The sequence below is a fragment of the Eleginops maclovinus genome, chromosome 6, assembly GCF_036324505.1.
Source record: "Eleginops maclovinus isolate JMC-PN-2008 ecotype Puerto Natales chromosome 6, JC_Emac_rtc_rv5, whole genome shotgun sequence".
NCBI classification, from domain to species: domain Eukaryota; kingdom Metazoa; phylum Chordata; class Actinopteri; order Perciformes; family Eleginopidae; genus Eleginops; species Eleginops maclovinus.
In genome coordinates, this window is record NC_086354.1 from 23,701,207 (window position 1) to 23,728,706 (window position 27,500).

The 27,500-nt window shown below is 41.6% G+C and overlaps 1 protein-coding gene across 1 annotated transcript in view; it reads right to left on the bottom strand.

The window, feature by feature from the left end:
- The window catches only part of LOC134865739 (receptor-type tyrosine-protein phosphatase N2-like), a 164,723-nt gene that overhangs the window by 25,041 nt on the left and 112,182 nt on the right, over positions 1 to 27,500 (bottom strand). The window contains 4 exon segments of the mRNA XM_063885429.1: positions 1,172 to 1,319; positions 11,697 to 11,755; positions 11,758 to 11,893; positions 20,494 to 20,706. Of these exon segments, the coding sequence (XP_063741499.1) occupies positions 1,172 to 1,319; positions 11,697 to 11,755; positions 11,758 to 11,893; positions 20,494 to 20,706 (556 nt within the window).

Genomic DNA, 27,500 nt, shown 5'->3' on the forward strand with positions numbered 1-27,500 from the left:
TGTCGTATCTGTTTATTATCAACTTGTTTAAAAGTACTTCTGAAGCAATGGAGACGAGACTCAGAGAGACACGGGGAGAGCTGGAACCTCAAAGGCAAACCCTGAAGGTTTATTATGAAGGTAACGGCCGGAGAATTGACAAGACATTTGCTGCAGCAACGAGTTGGCACAGCGGTGGCCCGACCCATTCTGAAGGTTTTAACCTGGTCTAAGTGTATAATCAACATTCCTCATCAGTGAAACTAAACAAATATGGACCCTGAATCTAACTAGAGCTGTGGTCCATGGATAAGAACGTGCGTCAGGGAACCTACAGTACGTTCCAGATAAGAAGGGCTTCTAGACGTCCCTGAACAATAAACTATCTCAGGTCAGCTTGTGCTCTGTCAAAAACTGGCATCAACAAAGCTCCCAAGCTGCCCCTCCTTAAGGGAGATTACAGCAACATCAAGGCCAAAAGACCTATGCCATGGGAACGCAGACAGAGGAAGGAGAAAATGATGAACCGTGTCAAAGTTCAAACACTTAAGCCAGAAATTCCCTAACACACCTGTGCAGACATAGAGGGTGAGCTAGGCTTTGTTTGTTCTTCTGTTGACAGTCAGGTTCTTTGTTAGTGATTGCATTATTATACTCTTTATTAAACATCACAGATCAACAGCTTTAGCATTGACTGCGGTTTATTGTTCGAGCCAAATTTAGCCTCTTAGCGACTTTGGTTATCGGCACAACTGAAGCAACGATTGAAATGGAGATCACATGTTATCTGGCATGAGCAGGGTTAGGGTTGGAGATAGTAAGTCATGCTTCTTTGAGTCTTTGAGTATGGTTCTAGTTTTCGCGCTGATTTCCAATTTACATATTAGGTCATTTTCATTATAGGACATTCAATGCATGTTGCTTTAGGTCCAAAAACAAACAGTCTTACTGAAATATCCCTCAAACACCTAAGCATTGTGCAAGCAGCAGTCGTTGTAGATAGTGATTGCTGCTGCCTAGATGCAGCATTTGAACTTCATTTTCAGGATACAAATCACAAAGAAAGGGTGGAAGAAAGAGTATAAATGAAAGTCCACCCAGTAGTCAGCTCCTTTTCTGCGTTTATTCATATTTAATGGTTAGTAAGCCCCACCACTTATCAACTTAAGAAACATGGAGCTAAAAGACTTACATGCTACGACGGCAGTGGAGCGGTTCTTCTTGGCGTTGCCGTCCTTCAGGCCCACGGTGCAGGCGTTGGGTTCGGCCTGGTACGCACACAGAGCCTCCCATTCCTTCTCCAGGCGGTCCTTGTTCTTCATGTGGTCCTCCATGTAGGACTGAAGGAGAGAGGAAAGAGGAGAGGAGGTGGTGAGGAACACAGCTGGAGATACTGCAGATAGATTTTAAAGCAGGTATTATTGAAGTTTTGTGACACATATCAGACTGTGATAATACCTTCAAGATGTTTAATATCAGGCAGTCCGTTTAACTCAAAGATTTAGGGGGATTTAGTTTTGGTTTCTTATAACTTAATCCATGTTCGTGCATTTTATGTGAGATGCCTGTCCGTTTTTGTATGGCTCTAAAGATTCAATATGCTCCTCCAATGATGCAACATACCGTAGAAACATTAGAGTAGTAAGACATGCATCTCTTCTGGTTAGCCTTTCCACTCCCAACCTGTTTGTTCGTATTAACCCATGAATACCGTCCTGTATGCATGACCTCATTAGTTCATAATTTGCACCAAAGCCTTTTTAATCAGAGTTCTTATCTACCTGAAAGTACCTACCATTATAGCTTCTCATCATTAAGGAAGACTTTGATTAACTGTCTGCTAATGAACCCAGCATGTTGAAGCATATTAGGGACTGTGTGTGTTTCCCACTCTGCAAAAATGTATCCAATTAATTTGTACTGATTTTGTTTTGAGGAAAGTGTTCCCTGCACGAAAACAACCTGATGAAGCTTGTTTTGTTAAGCTTGGTTAGCAAATCTTTAAATAAGGAGTTTAACAAACAAATGACTGTCTGAGAAAAAGCTTTGAGCCTCATTTCTGTATTTCAATAGGTTCAGAGGTGCATGGTCTACTTTTACTCCACGACATGTATTTAATCCTTTAGTTGCTAGGCAGATTTGGATTAATGATGGTAAGTATAATCAGCCCTTAAATCAGACTTTAGTTCACCTGCAGTAAATCCAGCAGCTACCCTGCAGTATACAAAGCCATTCAAACTAGCTGCACCTTTACCAGCTCTGAGAACACTTCAATGATCAATCATTATAAAACATATCAGAGATATTATTCTGAAATGGACCAATCAGACAATGACTACTTTTACTGTCGCTACTTTAAGTACATTTAGAGGAGAGTACTTTCTACTTTCACTGGAGGAACATTTAGAATACTTTTACTGTGACAGAGTATTCCTACACTCTGGTACTTCTACTTTACTCAAGTACAAGATCTGAGTACTTCTACTTTACTCAAGAACAAGATCTGAGTACTTCTACTTTACTCAAGTACAAGATCTGAGTACTTCTACTTTACTCAAGTACAAGACCTGAGTACTTCTACTTTACTCAAGTACAAGATCTGAGTACTTCTACTTTTACTCAAGATCTGAGTACTTCTACTTTACTCAAGAACAAGATCTGAGTACTTCTACCTTTACTCAAGAACAAGATCTGAGTACTTCTACTTTTACTCAAGATCTGAGTACTTCTACTTTACTCAAGTACAATAACTGAGTACTTCTACCTTTACTGAAGTACAAGATCTGAGTACTTCTACTTTTACTCAAGTACAATAACTGAGTACTTCTACCTTTACCGAAGTACAAGATCTGAGTACTTCTACTTTTACTCAAGTACAAGATCTGAGTACTTCTACTTTACTCAAGTACAAGATCTGAGTACTTCTACTTTTACTCAAGTACAAGACCTGAGTACTTCTACTTTACTCAAGTACAAGACCTGAGTACTTCTACTTTACTCAAGTACAAGATCTGAGTACTTCTACTTTTACTCAAGTACAAGATCTGAGTACTTCTACTTTACTCAAGTACAAGATCTGAGTACTTCTACTTTACTGAAGTACAAGACCTGAGTACTTCTACTTGTACTCAAGTACAAGATCTGAGTACTTCTACTTTACTCAAGTACAAGATCTGAGTACTTCTACTTTACTGAAGTACAAGATCTGAGTACTTCTACTTTACTGAAGTACAAGATCTGAGTACTTCTACTTTTACTCAAGTACAAGATCTGAGTACTTCTACTTTACTCAAGTACAAGATCTGAGTACTTCTACTTTACTCAAGAACAAGATCTGAGTACTTCTACTTTACTCAAGTACAAGATCTGAGTACTTCTACTTTTACTCAAGTACAAGATCTGAGTACTTCTACTTTTACTCAAGTACAAGACCTGAGTACTTCTACTTTACTCAAGAACAAGATCTGAGTACTTCTACTTTACTCAAGTACAAGATCTGAGTACTTCTACTTTACTCAAGTACAAGATCTGAGTACTTCTACTTTACTCAAGTACAAGATCTGAGTACTTCTACTTTCACTCAAGTACAAGATCTGAGTACTTCTCCCTCCTCTCCTAGACCATCCTTAATTGATGGGCGGGGAGGTGATATTACCTCCAACTCAAATCGTTTTTAATCTAATAACTCTGCCAAGCATCCGATGGTGGTCATCGTTGTTTTGTAAAAGCCGGCACCAAATATGGATCTCGTAGTAATGGATGAGGGCAGAAACGAGCCTCTGTGGTTCTTTAAATGGCTCCGGAGATGATTTATGGTGGCAGATACTAATGGGGCTGATCTTAATCAGAATTAGCTTCCCGAAAGAAAGAGCCCTAATGGCTTTCTGTTTAAATGAGAGGAGTTTGTTAAAAATGGAAGGCCAGACTTCCGGCCGGAGGAAGATAACAGGGGGAAGTTGCTCGAATGAATTTAGATGAGAGGTTTTATAACGTGGTCTTTACATACATCAGGTCATGTTTGTTCTGTTGTTTGTTCGTCTATTACGCAGCTTAACAGGCTCAGTGTCGAGCAGCAGGCTTTATATCTTCACAAGAGCATTGTGTAAGACTTACCACACACACACACACACACACACACACACACACACAGTGTAACTCCATCCTTCCCTTGTTGTGTTATCAGCTATCTATTATATTGGCCTCCCAGCAGCAGCTAAAAGCAGCGATGATGTAACAGGAAGCTGCGACCCTCCACCTGCACACAGACGCCTATCAACAGCAGGAGGTCTAAATCTTTCATAACACACACACACACACACACACACACACACACACACACACACACACACACACACACACACACACACACACACACACACACACACACACACACACACACACACACACACACACACACACACACACACACACACACACACACACACACACACACACACACGTTTAAAGTGCAATCACACAAAGGTTTTTATAAGGTTACATACACAAAAACAGCGAGTCCACCCACACACACTCACGCATTTAGACTTTAAAACACACACACACACACACACACAATCAAATACCATGGAAAGGACACGCACACTAAAAAGAACCTACATGCATTCAACGTACAGACACACACACACACACACACACACACACACACACACACACACCCACCCACACCCACTACCCCCTGCCGTCCCCCCCTCTCTAATGCCACAGTAATAGGGTTTTGTGACTGTGTAAAGGGATTACTGCAATCCAATCAGGAGGTGCTGAGATCACCATGTGTCGTCCAAACACTGAATAATCCCCTTACTGCTGAGGGGGGGGGGGGGGGGGGTTTACAGCTGCTAAAGGTGCTCAATAAAGGAAAAAAAACACACGCTATAAGACCCTTCAACTATTGTGGGTCTGACGCACCTTCTCTGAACACCTGAGTAAACTGCAGCCTGAAGAAGGGGGTGTAATGCAGCGGCCATATTGGTTCAAAAGCAGCTAAAGGGAAAGCAATTTAAGGGAAAACAAGTTAAGGGAATGTAACTCAAGGGAAAGCAATTTAAGGGAAAACAACTTAAGGGAATGTAACTCAAGGGAAAGCAATTTAAGGGAAAGCAACTAAAGGAGAGTAAAAATAAATGCATAAATCTATCAGCTATTTTTGGTCCTTTTTTGGTGTTCAGACCTCACTGTGTGGATTCTAAACTACATTTCCCACAATGCACCTGCTGGTCTAACTGTACGAGTGTTATTGAAGCTATTTGACTGGGTTTTCTCACCCTTGTTGTTGCTGTTAGTGTTGATCTTCTTAAGAGTCTTCCTGTGGTGTGTTATATAGAATATTGTGTGCATGTAAATGGTCTCCTGAGGCTACTCCAAACCTTTTAATCCAAAAGCGATGTAACTAATTACTTTCAGCAGTGAGTAACAAAGTAAGGTAAGGACTTAAGTTTTTCTAAAGTAACTAGTAGTGTGACATGCATTACTTCCTTTGAGTAAGTACCCCAACACTGGTTACGTCTGAAATATGGCTATAACATCCCTTGTGTTTCAGACCGACTTAGGAATGCTACATCAGACGTGTGATCAATCACCATCCATCACTCCGCATCCATCCATCAAACCCTGTCGAGCTTTTATTTAAAAGCTGACATCATCCTGACACACCAGTTTAACTTCTCCACAGCTGAATGCTTCCTCCTCCTCTTCCTCTTCCTCCTCCTCCTCCTCCTCCTCCTCCTCCTCCTCGTCGGACCACATTTAGAGCAGCCTGTCCTTGTTCCTCCAAACCAAAACCACCAAACTACAAATTCCCAACTTGGCTAATCTCACTGGAGTCTCTCTTTCTCTCTCTCTCTCTGCAGGATAATCTATAACACTTACTCTGCCGGCAACAAAAGACAAGATAATGTGCTTTATATATAGAGTCGACTAATCCTCTTAAGACAAAAGCAGAGAGGATGTAGAGAGGGGTGGGGGTGGGGTTTGGTCACATGGGACGGAGCAATACATTAACTCGGATAAGATGGTGAAAGCTGTTTCTCCTCAAATTAAAAGCAGTGGGTGGAGGATGACAGGGAGAGGCAATTATTATTTTTTTGCTGCAGCTCATCAGCCGTCACGTTGCTCCTTCTCTTCGACACCCGTGATTTTTATTAATCGTTCAACAGTTGCCTCGAACGGGTGCATGGCGGGGCATCAGATGAAATATTTGCTTTGCCACGCCGGCACCAAGCTCCACTCGCTCTGTGATGGATTTGCTCTCTCGCTGTGACGGAGCTCTGCAACAATATCTGAGATTCCTACAGAAAATGTCGACTGGGTCTCGGTTTTTTGTTGCCGTTAAACTCAGTCTCTAGTTGATGTCATGATGTGAATCTAGAAGTGAGCTCTCTTGTGTGAGTATTTTAGTAAAAGTCAAAGCTAGACAAGCAAAAAAAAAACAAGATGTGTGCAGTGATGAAAAAGAAAGAGAAGAAGGAAAGGGTTACTTCTTGGACAACCTGCTCAAATTCAATGGTTTTCTGAATTAGCTTTTGGTTGCTAACCTGAAATAAGGTCTGTGGTTTACACAGGTTAAGTTAAAACCACCTCAGTAAATACACCACTGGTGAATTCAAAAACAGCGGTTGCTAACAAGTGTCTAAATGAGACGACTAAACGTCATCACGCCCAACATTAGCCGTCTTTAGCTTAGCGGTGGTGACCTGAAGTCATGTGACCGTGCTGTAGTTCCTTTATGGCCCAACATTAGCCTCCTTTAGCTTAGCGGTGGTGAGGTGAAGTCATGTGACCGTGCTGTAGTTCCTTTATAGCCCAACATTAGCCACCTTTAGCTTAGCGGTGGTGACCTGAAGTCATGTGACCGTGCTGTAGTTCCTTTATGGCCCAACATTAGCCTCCTTTAGCTTAGCGGTGGTGAGGTGAAGTCATGTGACCGTGCTGTAGTTCCTTTATAGCCCAACATTAGCCACCTTTAGCTTAGCGGTGGTGACCTGGAGTCATGTGACCGTGCTGTAGTTCCTTTATAGCCCAACATTAGCCGCCTTTAGCTTAGCGGTGGTGACGTGAAGTCATGTGACCGTGCTGTAGTTCCTTTATAGCCCAACATTAGCTGCTTTTAGCTTAGCGGTGGTGACCTGGAGTCATGTGATCGTGCTTTAGTTCCTTTATAGCCCAACATTAGCCTCCTTTAGCTTAGCGGTGGTGACCTGGAGTCATGTGACCGTGCTGTAGTTCCTTTATAGCCAGCTGCTGTTTGCTTCTGTGTGTGTGGAGCTGTCCGAGGTGCTGAAACCCTCTAACAGCTGTATGCATTACATAATCCTATCCCTCTTCCTTCACAGCAGTAACTGCTCACATTACAAGGAGAGAAGGGGAGTTCACAGCTCCCTCACATTAACTACAGATCACACATTATCACTTTATGTGTTGATGAGCTCCACACTCCTCTCCGCTCGGTCCTGTTTACTCCCTCGATGGAATAAAAACAGGCAGTTAAATGTGCCGACAACTTCTCATCAGCAGGGAGACACCTAATGTGCATTGAGAAGGTTTTAATGGTATTAAACAGTCTAGTCGTTGTGTGGGGGGTCGACTATGTTTATTATCCTTATATTTAATGGACCTTCTGATAGACTTAGTCATTATGGGAAGCAGAATAAGATCGTTGCAGTTTTTGTCACATTTACGTCGGACTTTCCTGCACGAGGACCACAGTTTATGTCGATAAGACCCATTTCCCATCTTTTTAGCCTTCAAAATAAATCTGTTTTATCTAAATCTGTTTAGGAAATGAAGTGGTATACTGTGGCTTACACTGTGAGTGCATCACTATTATTGTTCAAGACTTTTAATAAACTGTAGTATTATAAAAAAAATCTGATCCAATCTCTCAAGCGTTTTTGTTTCCAGTCAATGCTCGTAATAAAAATTCCATCACACACTGAATAAAGTGACATGTTAGGTTAGTTTAAAGCAAAACTATCACGTATATTATTGCCTTAAAGTAACTTAATACTTTATATAATATATTCAATTAAAGTCAACGTTTTAGTTCTTTCAGCGGGAATCAAATTACGTAGAAACACTAAGGTGTAAAAATACTTAAATCACAAAGAGCTACCGTGTTTTATTTTTCAGTTCAAGGTAGCAGGATGTAAGCGGGATAATAATCTCACATTACTCATAAGAGCGTCCGTGTCCTTCCCTCACTCCATTTACTTACAAGTGTCTACATTATAATACAATCAGTAATCAGTGTGACCAGACTGTGGCCCACACACACCAAATGAATACTTAACGAAACACACTTCATCCCTCTCCTCTTATCTCCCTCTCTCTCTCTAAGCGACGCCGCCTCTGCAGAGACGAAGCTAACGCACTTGAAGAAGTTCAGAATCCCGCTGTCTACAAAACTCAAATCTATTTTCATCCGTGCGTGACCGTGGCGCATCATGCATCCCCCTCCCCCCCGCTGTTGGTGCCAGAGGAACACGTTGTCAGGATGGGGTAAAACAGCCTCTCTGCAGCGGCTGCAAAAGGGAGTCGTTTCTCCCGAACACAACACCGCTGCAAATCTCAGGGGTAATTAGTATCTCTGTGCCTATTGAACACATCAAAAAGGGCCGCTCTGTCACATCTCGCCGGCAGCTTCATAATGCACTGTGAGGGAGGGAGGTAGGGAGGAGGTGGTGGTGGGTGGTTGAAGTGAATAGCTATATATTGCAATCATGCCAAGAGAAATGAAACTGAGGTTCAATAGAGATTTAATCTGCAGGAGAGAGGGGAGGAGAGAGGAGAGGGGAAGGCTGTCTATAAAAACTGTGGGAGTAATGAGATGTGGAGAAACAAAAAGGGAGAGGAGATGTGCAGGAATGCAACGAGTCAGAAAGAAAACACAGATTTTATAAAAAAGGATCTGGGTGTTTAGGTGTACGAGAAGGAGGTGGTGGTATGTTTTGGTTACCTAAGGGGACAACAAATAGTAGGAATCTAAGGGCAGGAATAAAACTGTGCGGAAACGACTTTTCTTTTTCACTTCAGCTGAAATAATGCTTATTTAAAGAGGCCCTATGCTTCTCCTGTAGAGGGTTGTATAGGTTTTAGTGCATGTAAATGGTCTGCAAACGCTAAAATCCCATTGATCCCTCCATTCAAATATCCGCATTTAGTCAATTACTTGTCGAACTGGACCTGAATTGGTTCCACATAATATTTCAGATTTGAGAGGAAGATAAAATGTGTGCATGTGTGAGGGATGGAGAAGAGGGCTTAACCCTGTAAGGCCCCCGGTTGTAATTTTACAAAATCCCTTTAAGCTATCCTAAAGAATTCAGTAATTATCTTTTAAAGACTACATCTACAGCCAGAAGGTCCTTTTGTTCAGCCTCACAGCTTTTGGGTGGTAAATGTGTTTATTGGTCCCGCCCTCTGGACAGAAACTCACACAACTTCCAAATCACAAACCCAAGCAACATCTCTCTGTCAGATTCAAGTAAGTAAAATGCCTCAAATATTTTTTGGGGGGATAATCATAATGTCTAGAACATGTACATATGTAGTTATTGTGGAATACATTCATCAAATTTGATTTGGACTTATTTTATTTCATTTACAAAAACGTAAAACATTTGAAAACCCTTTCTTCTCTGCGTCAGAGGCCTTCCTACAACAACAACAACTGAAAGGTCTATATTTGGGCTCTACAGGGTTAATGCAGAAATGCAGAATATTTAAAGACGTGAAAGAATAAAACAGTGTAGTTGCACTGGTGTTAAAAGAGACGCATGCATTAAAGAGTAAGAAAATTGGGGGAATAGATGTTCTTTAATAAGAAGAGATAGGCTAAGGGGCGGGACATCTCTAAACGAAATACAGCTATGAACCTGAAAAATCGGCCTAATATTTCATCTTCAAAACATAAATAGAAGCTAAATGCAGATAAGTAATTGACATGGAGAATAAAACACTGTATTTCCACTGGTTTTAAGGGAGATGCATGGATTTAAGAGTAAGACAATTAGGAAAAATGAGGGTTTTTTGATCAAAAGTAAAAATGAATCGTATTAAACCTGTGGCACATCGTGGGAAAGACAACCAACCAACCAGAAAGCAAAAGAAAAGCACCGCAGCAGGATCACAAATGCAAGAATAATTCAGTCCTCTGTTCTCCGCTCATTTTGAATTATCAGTGCTAAGTCAAATTTGTGTTATTGGGGGATGAACTGAACCTGATAATCAGACTGAATTCTTCCACTTAATTATTCCCTCTGACCTCATTTTCCACGTAAGCCAATTTCTTCTCCTTGAGATTTAGAGGGGGGTATTTTGTTTTGCTATAACCGTTTAGCAGAGAGGGACGTTTCCATCCTGCTAATGTAATTTTAAATTAACACAGAAGCTGCGGTAATGGTTCCTGGGAGCAGTTATCTTAAGTATGTCGATTTAAGAGTCGCCTCATCCGTCTCGTCCGTGCACTTTTTTTTGTGGCCGTTTTTGTCCCAATTTTTCACGGATGTTGAATTCTTTTCTGCCTCTAGCGCAACAACAACTGCAGCGGCTCTGTTCTGCATCCCGCCTACACAGCTCTCTCTGGCACGGTTTGAGGAGGAATGAGAGGAAAATGAGACATATTTTTATAGCTGAAAAACTGTTTGCTCAGAGCATTCACTAAAGAAGTCCTTCCTTACAAAATACACTTCCTTTCTCTACTAGTCCATTCATTTTTTGTCAGACTTTACGGCCATTAAATCTTTTAAAGACACCCTATTATGCTTTATGGGGGATTCCCTCTCCTGTAGGGTGCTATATCGGTTTTAGTGCATGTAAATGGTCTGCAAAGGCTGAAATCCCTGTGAACACCTCCATTGGACTCCTTTGTTTACTTCAAGAACACAGTGTCATCAATACATAGCACTCACACTTCCATTGGCTAGCGCTCCAACGCATTGCATGTGATAGGCTAAGGGGCGGGACAGCTCTAAGCGGTTGACCAATCACAACGGAGCTGGCCAGCTAACCAACCAAGAGCAAATAATTGAAAGTAAAATGAGTGTTTTTCCTCCTACAGATCATTCTTTCAGATCCCATCATGCCAAAAAGTGTTTTACATTCAGTTTTAATTGGCTAGTGCAGAGTCATCTTAGACATTTTGTCAGCCCTTATTAACAACTCTAGTGATGGAAATTAGGGAAAGTGGGTGGATTAGATGTTCACATTAGTCCCAGTGATTCAAAAATACATTTTAAACGGCGAGTCATCACGGGATAGAAACACTACCATCTTTCATGCCTTTGAGGTATATCAGGTATAAAGTCACCATCACAACATCCTGTTGGTTTTAATTAAGGGTTATTTACTACTTACTAATAACTCTATTAATGACTTTAGGAATGTGCAATGGACATTGTGGTATTAAAGGTGTTTAAAATGTGACTTTTAAGACATCCTAAATTATTGTAATTGTAGATTTCTTTACGTTTTGGATAAAGTGTCTTATAAAACCTCATGATAAGGGTTTCTGTGGGATGAGAAACAAACTGACCTGGGGTTTTAAAGTCACTCTCTCCTGGAAATCCCTTTGTGTTTGAGTGTTTAATAGTGAGTACAGGGTCCTCTGGGTGTTACTCTGTAGGCGGCTCACTTGAAGCAATACTTGCAAGCATTAAAGATTTTAAAGAGGATATTTATCTGAGACTGTTGGAGACACTCACCAGGATCATGTGTCCGGTGGAGATGTCCATGTTGGAGTGAGCGGGCTCCTCGCTCCAGAGGAGATGCTGCTCCGGGCCGACGGGCTGACGGCCGGTCCTCCATCGCTGAACTGAGACGACACGCTGTTGATCCTGGAGGAGATGGGCTCTGAGCGCTCCGTCGGAGGCTTCACCGCCATGCGCTGCCGACACAGCTCCTGCAGGAGGGGGGGGAGGAGAGAGAGGAGTCAGTGCTGCAGTGTGGCAGATTTCAGGATATTCTGTGGACTGTTTTTCTTTGGGATGAAATACCAGCCTTCTGCGACTTTAACTCAAGAGGTTTAGCAGACACCTCTACACTGATCTGAGTCCCTGTTTCTTAACGAGGCGCTGCTGCTCATTAACTGACGGGATGTGTGTGTGTGTGTGTGTGTGTGTGTGTGTGTGTGTGTGTGTGTGTGTGTGTGTGTGTGTGTGTGTGTGTGTGTGTGTGTGCGTGTGTGTGATGGACGGTGGAGGTAATGTGAGCCTCTTCATCAGTGTGTATCTGATCCCTGATGCTCCTGCAGGTTGACGCGCTGACACTGATCTATGAGCTCCGACTCGTACAGATTATTAACGTGCTTCGGTAACGGGGGGTACAGGCTAACACTCACAGACACTACAGGAACCAGAGGTATCTTGCAGCGCTGCGTTTAAAGACATCGTTACTCACAGACGCTTCAGTCCTTTTAAAGACGTAAGTGTGAGAATTATTCAACAAGATTTATGATAAATAAGTCATATACCAAGAGAAAAACTTAACAAGCTATTTGAACCTATTTCAACATTAATAACTTAACAAGACGGGGAAATGTTAACGGTGCTATGTCACCTTAGCTTTTAATTAGAAATATCAGCCTTTAAATGGCCTTTACATTTTTATATATTTTATATATACATTTTCTTTTTTATTTAATTTATAAATCCTAATGTCTTTGTTTTTATAATTAACCTTTTTTTAATCTTAACATTTTCCGGATTTCTTTTCATCTTTAATTTTAATATATATTTTAATTTATTTAGTTTTGTATTTATTTCTTATTATTTCTATTATTATTATTATTATTATTATTATTATTATTTATTATTATTATTATTATTATTATTATTATTATTATTATTATTATTATTATTATTAATATTATTATTATTTATTATTATTATTATTATTATTATCATTATTATTATTATTATTATTATTATTATTATTTATTTATATTATTATTATTAATATTATTATTTATTATTATTATTATTATTATTATTATTATTATTATCATTATTATTTATTATTATTATCATTATTATTATTATTATTATTATTATTATTATTATTTATTATTATTATTGTTATTATTATCATTATTATTATTAATAATTATCATCCTCAGCAGAACCTTTTATAGCGTCTGAACTCATTAAACTAAACCAGCCAATAATTAACATTTAAATCTGTTACTTTTTTTTCACAGATGTCGGTTTTAAATCCAATAACGCCTAAATGTATTTGAATCTAATTCACTGTGGCCCTTGACATTTGACAACATCCCTTTGATTCATCTAAACGCTCGTCTGTAAGATGAAGGCTGAATTAATTAACCAGCAGTAGTTTTGTTTCTACGGTTACACATCTTCAGAGCTCCTAATTAATCATCGTATCTGGTAATAAAACCTTTTTAATCAATACTCTGCACCAAATGATTAATTTCTGTAATAGTTACATGCATAATAACTGGATAAATGTATAATGAGGCTTTCCATCAGGACTAGATTAACTCTATTAATCACCGCGCTGATCTGGGTTCAGTTTAATCTACGTCAGCCCTCACCTGAAGTGCAATGAGTAGCATACAGAGCGTGTATGATGTCCATGTTACTTTTTTTATTGTGTTTTATTGTTCATATATGTCCAAATTTGAATTCCAGTGTGGACTCTATGGTGACACCTGACATTCTTCCCACGTTTGGGGTTAAAGCTGCAAAAAGTTGGTATTCCTTACTATTTTCCACCCTTCTGTTTTAAAGGGGTCTTATATTTAGCACATTTTCAGGTTGATATTCCAGTTTTTTTGCCTCTACTCTGACAGATGTTGATAACATTTAGTAGTCAATTTCAGATGTTTAATCCAAGGGCGACTGTGGCTGCAAGGGAGGATGGTCGTCTTTTTAACCAGAAGGTTGTCGGTTCGATCCCAGCCCGTGCAGTCCTAGGATAAGTTAACATGACTGGTAGTATGTAATGCAATTTGAGGGGCCCAGAAGACCTGATAAAGGGCGATGTCCATTTACCATTTAAACTAAACATGAACGCTATTGAATACAGATCTGTTTGTCAGTCCCTAAGCAGCACTGCATTGTGGGAGCCCCCCCCCCCCCCCCTCCTGAGAGACAATTAGAGGACAAGAGGGCCGAAATGTGAAGAATAATATAAACCAGGACAGGTTTACAGCGTCTCTGAAGAACCCTCCCCACCCGTCCTCCACGCAGACAAGTGTCTTTATTTACAGGGTACTGATTTTTAACTGATTTAAAGTCCATTGTTTAGTTCTGGGACATAGTGACATCACTGTGTAACACTCACGCTCCCATTGGCTAGCGTTGGCAACACATTGTACGCGATAGGCTAAAGTGGCGGGACATCTCTAAGCTGGTTGACCAATCACAACAGAGCCGGCCAGCTGACCAATCAGAGAGAGCAGACTGGCTCTGGTTTCAGACAGAGGGTGAAAAGAGAGCTGCAGCACAGGCAGTCTGAGAGACATAAAGAGCTTTCTGAACATTAAAGCACGGAGACAGAAGAGGCATTAAATACTGATGTACAGTACACCTGAAGATGAGCATCCTCTTTCGGTAAAAAGAATAACACCGCAGCGGGGAAATGTCTATGTTGATAACTGATGATACTTTATTGCTGCAGGAGATGCACAGACGGTTTTCAAAACTCCGCTTTTAAATCAGGTTTCAAATCTCACATGTTGGAGGTGATGTCCGTTCCCTCAACTGCATTATCTTTGCGGATAAATGTGAACATGATGGATCACCAATATTCCAGAGAGCTCCGAGTCCTTTTAAAAAAATGATCTGATAAAAAAAGCAATTGAAATTTATGAAAACAAATGTCTGTCTGGAAGGTAGGAGATCAATCTCAGATGAACGGCAGCTTTTAAAAATGATTCATGGCAGACGTTACGTGACTGTTTTTGAGACTAGCAAGGGAACGATGGAAATGCTACAGAGATGTTGTTATCCGTGGCAGAGAAGTAAAACTATCCATCCATAGGTATCATTTATACTGGGGACGCTGCAAACATGTCCCCACTACTTTTAGAGATGCCCAATTTGGTCCACAACACTTTGCATTTGGATCATTGGACAAAGAATTGCACACTTTGAGAACATGTCCAATCTGGAGGACTGTTGAAACTGTTTGGGTGTATTTCTGGTAACCCGAGCGGTGTAATTTGGACCTTCGACACATTTAATATTATTAATAATTGAAAGAATATGTTGGCACATATGTAGGTATTGTTTGAGGGGGGCGCTCAATGCATTAGAGTTGGTTTTTATCTGAAGAAGGGTCACCACCACCTTTTTGAACAAAGTGTGAGACGGAGGATTGTCGTCGATGTAAAGTCATTACTTGAAACACAAGAAAACTCAATATAGGTTTTAGGAAACCATGCTCATTACATGTGTCTTTATGTTGTGAAGATGATGATGTTTGTTGGCATTAAGAGCTTCAACAAAGCTGTCTCTTTTAAGCCATAAAGCATGAACAAACAAAAATAAAAGCTGTGAATTAACAGCTTTTCAATTCAAATTCTGAAAAACTGCACATATGTTATCATTTATTGTGTATTCTTTGTATTTATTCCCCATATTTAAACTCTAGTGAACACAGCTTTTAAAACAGTTGTATTTTATTTCTGTATTTGCATATCAATGTCTCTGATGCACTTTATTAAACTCCTTGTATGTGTAAAACAACATGGTTTTAAACATGTTTAAATAAGTGTGTGTGTGATCAGCTCTAACAGGGCACGTGTGCATCACCAGCCCCCCCTGCATGAATAAAGGTTAAAACAAAAACCCCCCGACTGCCCCCTCTCATGGGCGCCATGCCAGGGAATCCTCTTGGCGCCACATGAGCGTCTCGAATCACCGTCACCCCGGGGCGACGGCGGGCGTGTCGCTGACGGGAGGCGTGTGTCACCCCCTCTTTATTAAAACCCCACTAATGGGCAGGAAGAGTGTGTTTGGGGGTCGGGGTGTGTCACGGGGGCCTCTGTTTACATGGCCCTCTCTGACCAAAACAAATGCAGGGGCCTTCATTAGAAAAAACAAATGGTACAATATGGGGGAGTGGATGGGGGGAGGGGGGAGGGGGACACCAGAAAACACCCGACGAAAAGCTGCTTTCAACCTTTTTATATTTGGTGTTTTTTAAGCTGAATGTTTTTGCACTTCCAGAATCAGATTTCAGATTTACAGGAAAATACATGAGTTTCACACGTGCAAAAACGTTGATTTTGCACGTGTGATTCAACATATTAAACATGTTGAAACCATGTGTGAGTGTGTGTGCAGTGAAGCCTCAGAGAAGGTGGCAATGGTGAGTGTGTGTATGCATAAATGTGTGTGTTTGTGCATGTTAATGTAAATCAAGGAGGTGCAGTAGTGTCGTTTTCTGTTAGAAACATGTTAAAATAAGGGGTAAAAGTTGATTAAATTCCCCCCAAAATATTTATTAAATAATTGTAATGTCATTTATTATACTTGTAATCGAAGCAACCAATCAAATATAATTCTATCCTTTATATAAAAGGCACTGAGGCAAATTGTTATCAGTATCTGTCCAGAAGAGGAGAGGAAACAACACACGGGAAATAAAAACCAGATTTGCCACAGAGAGAGGAGGTGAAGGACGCGTGGAGGTATTGTTTGCTCGTTTAATCTGAACTGAGATGTACTGGAAATGTGTTTTCACTCGTTCTCTGGCAGAGGAAAGACGATGTTATCCTGCCTGTGGAGAGCCTCCATATTAAATGGAAAACAGGCTCAGTGTGAGGAAGAAAATGACATCTTAACAAGTCATTTAATCTGCTGTTGTGTGTTCAAATCCGGGGGAAATATGCAAATATGTTGAGATATCTCCACCAGTTTGCAACGCATTTAAAGAAACGTCATGGTGTGGGTGATGATATCTCCGAACAGGATCATAAATCAAGATAATTATCCTGTGAGTGTGTGGAAAAAACATGCAGAAAAGTTCATCTGCAAACGAGTAGTGGATAGTTTCCTCTACTGAAAAAAAGAAAGATGGAGAGATGAATTAAAGGCGACGTTTTAAACTCCCATGTTCTCCGCAGAGTAATCCAGGGACTGACTGACGGGCATCCTCCCCCGTCTCACACACACACACACACACACACTCCTCTGTCGATGCCTGTCAATCAACGTCTCCTTTGTCAGTGTCGGCCAATCCCATGTCGATGTTTCACGGGGATCATTTGATTGACAGCCAGGGGAGCACAGGAGCGGAGAGCTGAAGGTGGAGGGGATTTGAGTGGGTTAAGGGAGTGTGTGTGTGTGTGTGTGTGTGTGTGTGTGTGTGTGTGTGTGTGTGTGTGTGTGTGTGTGTGTGTGTGTGTGTGTGTGCGTACAGATACCTTTAATGATATTTCTACAAATTCCAGATATGTTAACTCATGTTTTCAAGGCAGCAATTGAAAGTCTACATTTGAATTTAGAATATAAATAAAAGATGCATTATTTTATTTTATTCCACTGTTCAGTGTTTAATTAAACATTCCGATATGTTATTTTACCCTACATGCATATAGTTTACCTATAGCTGAATTAAACTTACACTATAGTGTCAATCGCACTGTTTTATTTCTAATTGCATATTTTTATTTCTGATCATTTCTTAGGTTAACTGAATGTCTGAGGAGCCTAACACTTAATATTTTCCTTGCAGAAACTGTAGTTTTTATGCATATAATAATAAAGCCTGTGCAACCTGAACCTTGGGTGTGTGTGCATGCATGTATGTGTGTGCTCATGCATGTTTATGTGTGTATGCCGGTGTGTGTGTGTGTGTGTGTGTGTTTGACAGCCAGTATGAAGGAGACGCAGCAGTAAGGCCGCCAGGCAGCCTGCCGCTTCCTGTCTGCTTTAATTGCATGTAGCCCTGGAGACACACACACACACACACACACACACACACACACACACACACACACACACACACACACACACACACACACACACACACACACACACACACACACACACACACACACACACACACACACACACACACACACACACACACACACACACACACACACACACACACACACACACACACACACACAGGGAAGCCCTCTACACAGCAGTGCTGACAAAGAGACGAGGCTTACACGGCTAAGATGGAGCTGAACACTGAAGTCTTTCACTGCCGGGACTCGATAAAGCTGACGGAGGAGAGGGAGTCTGCGGGGCTGAGCGCACCCCCCCAAACATAAGCAACACGAGCGTTTTTTTGTGAGAGGAATAATGCGTAAACACAGACTTAACGTGTGTGTTTTAATTTGCATTTTCCAATTAGAGGCTTAGAGGGAACATCGGAGGCAAGCAACCGTGAAGATAAGTTTCTCCCTCTGAGGAAAAGCAAATATTTTGAGGAGATAGAGGGAGGTGGATCGGCCTGTCATCGGACGGGTTGACTGACAGACTTTCAGAAACAGTCTTTCATTTAGTGACATTACATTATGTTAAAAACCCTCAAACCACAATGCAGATTCTCCCCGTAAAATCTTAAAGTGATTTCATGTAATTGCCAGAAAAATAACATAATTAGGGACAACTTTCATTGAATTCTGAGAGTATTATTTATATTAATAGCATCTGCTGTCATTATGTGCTGCTATTAAAACCATTAAATGGTTTCATAACAGAATAAATTGTGACATTTAACAGTCAGTCCAGATATGTTTTTAAATCCAGGAGAATAAATGCACATTTTCTGCCTTTTTTAACTGAAATTGTTCGTTTAATTGGGAGTAAATTAAGTGTTTGGACCATTGGGTGGACATGAGTTGGAATACAGTTGGCTTGAAGGGTGTAACCAATATTTGGGTTATCATTTATACTTTAATAAACAGGCAAACAAGGACTAAAGTTGCACATCTGGTTAATTAAACCTCCACTGTTGTAAGGAATCAGTTTTAATGTTCAAGCTTTCTTTCTCTTTCCAATCCATCCTCCAAAAAGTCTAAAAAATTACTCATTTATGTATCAGTTTTTCTTCCTTAATAGCAAAAAACCGACGATGAAAATGATGATGATTCTTTCCTTTAAGTCTCTGGTGTTGAGGTAAACCTCTGACGCTGCAGCACAGTCTATTTCAGGAGTTTAAAAATCCCCCCCGGAGGAGGAGAGCATGGAATGTAAGCACTTAGGGGATGGGCCGGGCTCATTATAAAATCAATGCTCACAGGACCACTCTCATTTAAAAACATGCTGCGGGAAAAGGTCAGGCGGAGAGAGACGGAAAAATCTCAATCTCCTTCTTTGCTCAAAAAGCCACTTAATATTGGATTGTGTAAATTAAATTTCACACCCGGCTATTCCGGCCAAAGGATAATTACAGCAAGCAGAGAGGACTGGCCAGGGGGGGTGGTAAATGGAAATGACTCGAGGTGGAAAACCTGTTGGATTTCTAATAGTGTGTCAAACCACAAATTATAGCACAGCAATCAGCCTAGTCTCGTTTCAACGTATAAAATGACAGGATTTCTGCTGTTCTGTTATATTTGTCCAACTTTCCTCTTGTTTTTGTCTTTTTGCCAAGTGATAAAGACATCTTTACATCCAGGAGAAAGAAAACCACTCTTCACGACCAGTGAGTGCAATGTTTGTATGACTGCATTTTAACCAACCATCTAAAGAATACACATCCTGCATCATTTATGGCAGTAACAAAAATGGATTAGAGAGGTGCAGGAATAAGTCCTTCAACACGGAAATGAGTCAGCATTTCATCGGGAAGTCAATGGTTTTCTGAAGGTACTATTTTTTGGTTAGACGCTCGAAATAAGGTCTGAGTATGGTTACCACCAGCTGAAGAGATTTTAGCGTTTGTTTCCTACGACCTAAACACGTCAGTAAGTGACCAGTAAACGTCATCACGGCAAACATTAGCCGCGTTTAGCTTAGCAGTGGTGACCTGAAGTCATGTGACCGTGCTGTAGTTCCTTTATAGCCCAACGTTAGTCTCCTTTAGCTTAGCGGTGGTGACGTGAAGTCATGTGACCGTGCTGTAGTTCCTTTATAGCCCAACGTTAGCCTCTTTTAGCTTAGCGGTGGTGACCTGAAGTCACGTGACCGTACTGTAGTTCCTTTATAGCCCAACATTAGCCTCTTTTAGCTTAGCGGTGGTGACCTGAAGTCATGTGACCGTGCTGTAGTTCCTTTATAGCCCAACATTAGCCTCTTTTAGCTTAGCGGTGGTGACCTGAAGTCATGTGACCGTGCTGTAGTTCCTTTATAGCCCAACATTAGCCGCCTTTAGCTTAGCGGTTGTGACCTGAAGTCATGTGACCGTGCTGTAGTTCCTTTATAGCCTAACGTTAGCTTTTTAGTTCTGGAGATCGTATGTCTGCTTCAAAATTCATGAATTGGTGTTAATATGTGGAGATTTTCCTGTCGACCTTCAAAAACATCATCCTTACACTAGTCTTTTCACAGAGGGCGCAGTAGCACCTCCTACCTGATAGGTGGCGGTAGCATCGCTGCCGGTGTCCGTTCCCAGGTTGGTGAGCTTCTCCTTCAGCTTGTGGTGCGAGCGGTGGCGGAGGCAGTAGATGACGGTGGAGGCGAGCAGCACCCCCACGATGCACAGGATGGAAACCACGGTGAGCACCAGGAACTTGGTGGACTCCGCCTGGCTGTACTTGGTGGGGATCTGGTTGATCTCGCTTCCCTGTGGGCCACAAAGGAACCGAAACAGAGGGTTAATGATGTGGGGTTTTTTCTTGCAGATCGAAAAAGGTAGAGCTCGGGACTTTCACAGGCAAGATAAACTGTCTATAAATACATATAAATACCAGCACGTTTATCATTTCACTCAAATATTTTTATTGATTTCACTTGATTGCAGTTTAACTCGTTTTTTGCAATACTTTTCCACAAATCATGATGATCTTGAAACACTATGATGACATATTCTTTGGAAACTAGTGGAGATATGTAACATATTTCAATAATTTCTCACATTTTTACCACACCAGATCAAATGTCTGATGATGGTAGCAGGTGGAATAAGGAGCAGGGGTGCAAAACCTTCTACCTTAAGGGAACGATACGATGACAACAGGTACAGGACCCTTTGACGTACATCTGATCTGGGATTGCCTCTGCATTTATTTTAGGGTCATTCATGTTTGAATGCAGCCTCTTTGCAGACCTCCAGTGCTTTATAACACATCTACAACCCCCAGATTAAAGCAGACACCACCATACTTGATTTCGCTGTACTCTATCCGAACCCCGGACGATGAAAGCTCTGATTGTCTTTGCTTCCTATGATTTCCCTCCCAAAAAGCGTTTGGTTTTCACACGAGTAGATGAAAGTATGAATCACATGGTTCCTTTCTTTCCTTTTTTGGAGAGACATAAATATGCATATCACTACGCTCGATGAAAAGTGTAATCACAAGCGTTTGTTCCACCATCTGTGCGCAGGAGTGCAGTGAATGCATAAACTCCTGCTCAGCAAAGCAACCGGCTCCACACACACACACACACACACCGTAGTTTTGGAGGGAGTTTTTGCTACGGTCGCGAGTGGAGGCGACAGACTGTCTTGAGCGAGTGCCTCGCCAAGTCCGACCTCGGCGGCACTTTAATCTACTGCGTGAGAACCAGATCCGTCGGCAAACAACTGGAGATGAAAGATTTCTTTTCACACGGTCCGCTGCTTCAGATAACACAATGGACACACACACTGTAGGAAAAAAAGTGCTTCTTGAGTGTGTGTTAAAAATGAAATCAGCCCAAAAAGTGGAAGTAGTTTCTATTGAACGGCAGCTCGAGCAGCTCTTCGTTCTCTCTGGAGATAATGGGTTCTACCTGACAACGAAGGGTTAACAATAGACGCCATAATTCCCCATTATTACACACTGCGTAATGATCCTGACAACAAAGAGCAGAGGGAAGAAGAGCTACAAATTGCACTGCAGATGACAAGGCACACAACCCCGTCCTGACACTGAATTATCAAAAGGAAATCAATGGCAAAAAAACATTTTTTTAGGGGGGAACGAGCATCTTTGCAGCACAGCAAAAGAAAAATGTCCTCTATACCGGGACAAAAGTGTAATCGCTCAGTGCTACTCTTAGTGACTTAATGCTGCTTATTAAAGGGGATCTATTCTGCTCATTTCCATGTTTGTGTTTAATGCCTCTTTATGACATGTCTCCATGCTTTAATGTTCAAAAAGCTCTTTATGTTTCTCATACTGCCTGTGCTGCAGCTCCTCTTTTCACCCTCTGTCTGAAACCAGAGCCCAGTCTGCTCTGATTGGTTAGCTGGCTCTGTTGTGATTTTTCAACCGCTTATAGATGTCCCGCCCCAAACGCCTATCACTTACAATGTGTTGGAGGACTAGCCAATAGAAGTGTGAGTGTTACATAGGGATGTCACTAGGTTCTGTGTGTGGGATTTTGGCTCTGCAGACCATTTACATGCACTACAACCTGTAGAACACACTACAGGACAGGGAGAACTGGGAAAAAAAGTATAATAACGCCTCTTTACATAAATGTAGTGGAGTAGAAAGTACATAAAATGTACTCCTAAGTAGTGGAGTAGAAATGTAGAGTAGCATAAAACGGAAATCTTCAACTTAAATACACTATTTCAAAATAGCACTTGCGTAAATGTACTTCCACCTCTGCCAATTAAGATGTATTGCTGATAAACTGAGGTTTAAAACGATAGAGCTGAGCCGTTGCTTCACAGAAAGGCAGCAGGCTTTTATCGAGGGTATAAAAGGGGGGTACAAGTAAAAAAAATCCCTGTCCATCGGTGGTGGAGGTCACAGAGATTAGGCGAGGTGCGGCGTGGAGACTTAATGGAAAGGAAGCTTTGAAAAGCAGTGGGGAGAAGAAGAAGAAGAAAAAAGGGGGACGCCTTCCCCGAATCCCTCCTGTCAGAGGAACCCTGGGAGGTGGGAAAAGATCCGCTCTGCACACGGATTGTTCAGGAATTCTTGTGAGGGTTTTTCAGGGAGTGACCCCCCAACACCACTCGATGATACCCCCCCCTTTTCCTCCACCCCCCTATGATTTCATTCATTGCCGCCTCTGCATTCAGCACCTGATAAAGAGTGCCTGCAGAAAGAGAAGACACAATGGGGGACAACAGTTGTTCGATGCTTTGTGGGGTGTCCAATTTGCTCGGGGGAGCTCTAAGCCGTACTGTAAAAGCCGGCTGCATAGTAATGTGCCGGCGCTGAAAGGAAACCGTGGGCGTCTCTGCACTATTCTCTCAGCGCGACGGAGAACATATAATAATAAAGCAAGGAGCAAAAAAACGTAAGAAATCCAGCAGGAAAAACTGAAACGTTGACTTTAATTAAAGGTAGTATGTCGACACATTTCACATCAAGTATTAGGTTCGTTTAAAGCAAAGATATTACGTTTAAATACAAAAACTAGCTTTAAAATATATGCATACAGTATATTTTGATGTTAAGACTGTACTACATTTACTCGTACTGGTATCTGAGTATTTGTAGAGTGTAGTACTGCTGCTAATTAAAACAAAACACTGAAATGTTGTCTTTAATTAAATGTTTTATGTCAGCAAATTTCACCTAGCTGTATTAGGTTGGTTGAAAGCAATAATATTACGTTTAAATATTAGGATCAACTTAAAAATATTCATCACATCCACTAACCTAATACCGTTATGTGAAATCTGTGGACTCAACACATTTAATTAAGTCCATTTTTAAGTTGTTTCAGAAGGTGGAAGAGGTACACAAATTAAGTCAAAGCATGAAAAATAAAGTGTAAAAATACTCAAAGGTAGTGCCCCTAAAATTAATATTAAAAATATACCTTAATTACAAGAAATGAGGTACTTATTATGCATGGTGATCCTTTTAAGCACCATATATTTCAAATGATTGTATTATAATTATTGATGCATTAACGTGTGTAACTATTCAATGATCCACTTTATATTTAATACTGGGTAGGTATTATCTATCTATCTATCTAATAATATATATCAATGGATCATTTAATGAACATTTTAATTCTAAATCTAACTTCAATATTCTACATCTAAAGTAACTGAAGCTGAAAAATAAATGTAGTGGAGTAAAAGGGACAATAAGAACATCGTGAAGTAAAGTACAAATACCTACATGTTTGTGTACTCCTGTAAGTCTGTCATACATCAGTAATAACCATGATGCAATGACTCTGCTTGTGGTGCATTTGAATGGCAGCAGAAATCAATAATGCATTAGATTTAAAGTAAAAAGCCGATACAATTAATCGCACGTCTTTTTATTAATGCATTCCTGAAGTAAAGGAAGGCATCATAAACAACGGTGCATGTTTGCGGGCTGGACCGGGTCGTTAATAATGCATTACTGCTGATTCCACATGCTTCCACTGCAATCATCTTTGGCAAAATGTACTTTTCTTTTTTCTTTTTGCGTCAAATAACTTCATTTGTCATCTCGCTCCCCGACTCGACGCGTTGTTTTGTCAAATTAGCTTTCATGGAGAGGGATTGCATGTTGCTCGCTATAGTAATGGCCCATAATTCACGGCTCTAACTGTAACAGCTCAGTCATCTTTCACGGGACAGATGCCGACCCCCCCCCCCCCCGCAAGCCCTTCCTCCTCCTCCTCCTCCTCCTCCTCCTCCTCCTCCTCCTCAAACATATACTTATTCACCCCCCCTCCCTTTCCCTGCTCTCTTTATCATGGCTGTCTATTGATTCAGACAAATGTAGCCTGACCCCACCTGCTTAATCAAGTTTGGTTGCAGTTGTTAGTAACAGTAAGACTGTGGGGGGGGGGCTGCAGAGATGTAGCAGAAATGTGCAATGATTGAAAATCAAATGTTTGCACAGGAAGAGGAGGTGGTGGTGGTGGTGGTGGTGTGTGGGGGGGGGGGTATTCACGCATGCAGCAGTCATTACAGCGCAGAGACTCTGTAACCTTTTCAGAATCACAGCGGGAGTCGAGGAAATATTGAGCAGGAATGATGAATAAGTAGTGGCTGTGTTTATACTCCTGTCCCCGGCGCTCTGATAGCAGGAGGTTATCTGCAGCTCCGAGGCCTCCCCTGACTCCCGTGGCTTCACGCTTTCCATCAGATTACATGTGAAGGGGCTGCGACCGCCAAGGAAAAAAATGGAAAGAGATTTAAGGCGTGTGTCTTTGCTGTGATTATAGGAGGATTTGGAATCTGAAAAGACACATCCAGAATCAAACGGCATCTTTCTGTTTTAATCACATGATGCATGAGCGAACCCGGAGACAACCCAGTTTGTTTCTGGAGGAAAATTAGACGTTTCCATCAAGAGAGCGGCCGAAAATGAAAGGAGAGTCTCGGCTCCTCAGGGGAAGAAGGGGAGTTCCTTTCTTGCCTCCAAAAAAAACCCCTCTCCTGTCCATCTGCCCGAGCTCCAGCGATTGTACTTGCACATTTTTTTCCCATTCTCGCACAGGCAAACGTGATCTGACATGCAGTGGGCAGCTCCTCCTGCACCGAGAAGCATTACCCGCGCCCGTCAGGATGCTGGGCTGGCTGCTGGGTTCAGCCCTTTTCATCAAATATCAGACACACTCCCCACAGACAGACAGACAGACAGACAGACAGACAGACAGACAGACAGACAGACAGACAGACAGACAGACAGACAGACAGACAGACAGACAGACGGGCGTATTCAAACAGGAGGGAATCAGGACAGAAAAGAGAGGGAGAATGAACGCATCATTACGGACGTTTTTATGTTTTTTCCCACTTCTCCTCGGGTGTTTCTGATTCAGTTGTGCTTTAACATAGCCTCTTCCTCCACGCTTAGTGTGATGTGTACGTAGCATTTGAATTCATCTACTTAAAATAATCCGCTTTGCAGCTTTCACTACTGAAGAAAACATCTCCAAAATCAATTAAGAAAGAAGAGTTGGAGAAAGTAATCCTGTGGTGGAAATAAACCTGAGTGTGTGGATTTGAGATTTGGAGGGGTGAGGTCTCCTGGTTTATGCATGTGTGTGTGTGTGTGTGTGACAGAGTGTGTGTGTGAAGGAGTGGGGGGGGGGGGGGGGTGGATTAGCCAGGCTCCCATAGACAAAAGGCAGATGGATTTGCACGGCTCTGGCTTATTCAGAACGGGTGAAAAAAGGTCAGAGGGAGAGCGGCGGCCGCCTATTGTTTTCCTTCACCACGACTGCTGCAGGAAACAAAGATCTGTCCCTCACCTCTAATTCATCCCCCGGGGGCTTCGAAAAAGTTTAGCTGGGGTTTTTAAACAAAACCCCTCAGCACACACTGAGACACACACACACACACACACACACACACACACGCACCTGCGAGCAAGTGTGTGAAACGCAGACAAGATTTCTAAAATGGAGAATGATTTGATGTTTCACACATCTGCAGGTGCACACTTGTGATTTTACAGCCACCCACACACACTCACAGACTGCATGCACATTGCACCCACACAAATGCACAACTGACACACAATTTGTCCAAAAAAAACCAGATAAAACAATAAAATATTCCTCAGCAAAATCGAACAAACTGAACATTAATTTCCTCGGCTTCATACCTCTGCCAGACAAAATGGTTGTGAGTCTCTCAGTGGAAATCACACGTTGCATACAAATTAGGGCAATCCTGGAACTTGCAACACTAATAAAAATGGCACAACATGATTAAAAGTTTGCAGTCCAGCAGTGCAGAGCTGCAGCCGGAGAAATGAAGCCAGCGGTACATCCCATTAAAGTGAATGTTATTAGCATGTAAGGCTGAGCTGCATGGAGCCGTGGATCAGGGCGCGCCGTCAATCACTGTCTGAACTCCACGGATACTCCCTTTGCACCTCCACATTTTTTTTTACATTTGCTCGTGCATTTCTCAAATATATTCAGAGACAAAATGCCCTTAATAAATATGAAATGAAATCATGCATTATCTGGAAGGAAAAGGGACCGTGCGTAAAATGTGCGCATCCCAATCCAACAGGAATGAATGAAGAGGGGAGGAACAGCGGGAAAGGAGTCGGATTTTTGGCATTTTTTGCACAGATTTTAAGGTTAAATTGCAGGAAAAGTCATCATTAGAAGTTGAATATGAAAACCAGACCACTTTATCATGCAGAACAACAATTCAATCCTACCAACGATCCATGGTGAGGCGAAGCAACCTCCTCCCGCGTCTATTTCCCATTCCAGTCCGGCTGCAATGACACCCCCGACTCAAAGACAGCAGCACACACCGGCGGCGGAGGAGGAGGAGGAGGAGGAGGAGGAGGAGGAAGAGGAGGAGAGTGAGCGGGAGAGAGGAAGAAGAGAGGGAGTTTCATCACCTCCCATCACCCCCTTTCCCTCTCCTTTGAATACAAAAAAAAGAAAGTTCCTCCTCTGCTCCTTTTTTCCTGCCATCTCATCCAAAAAAAAGAGGAAGAAATGCACCGACATATTTCTTTTTTTTTTCCTCTCCGGTGTTTCTCGAGA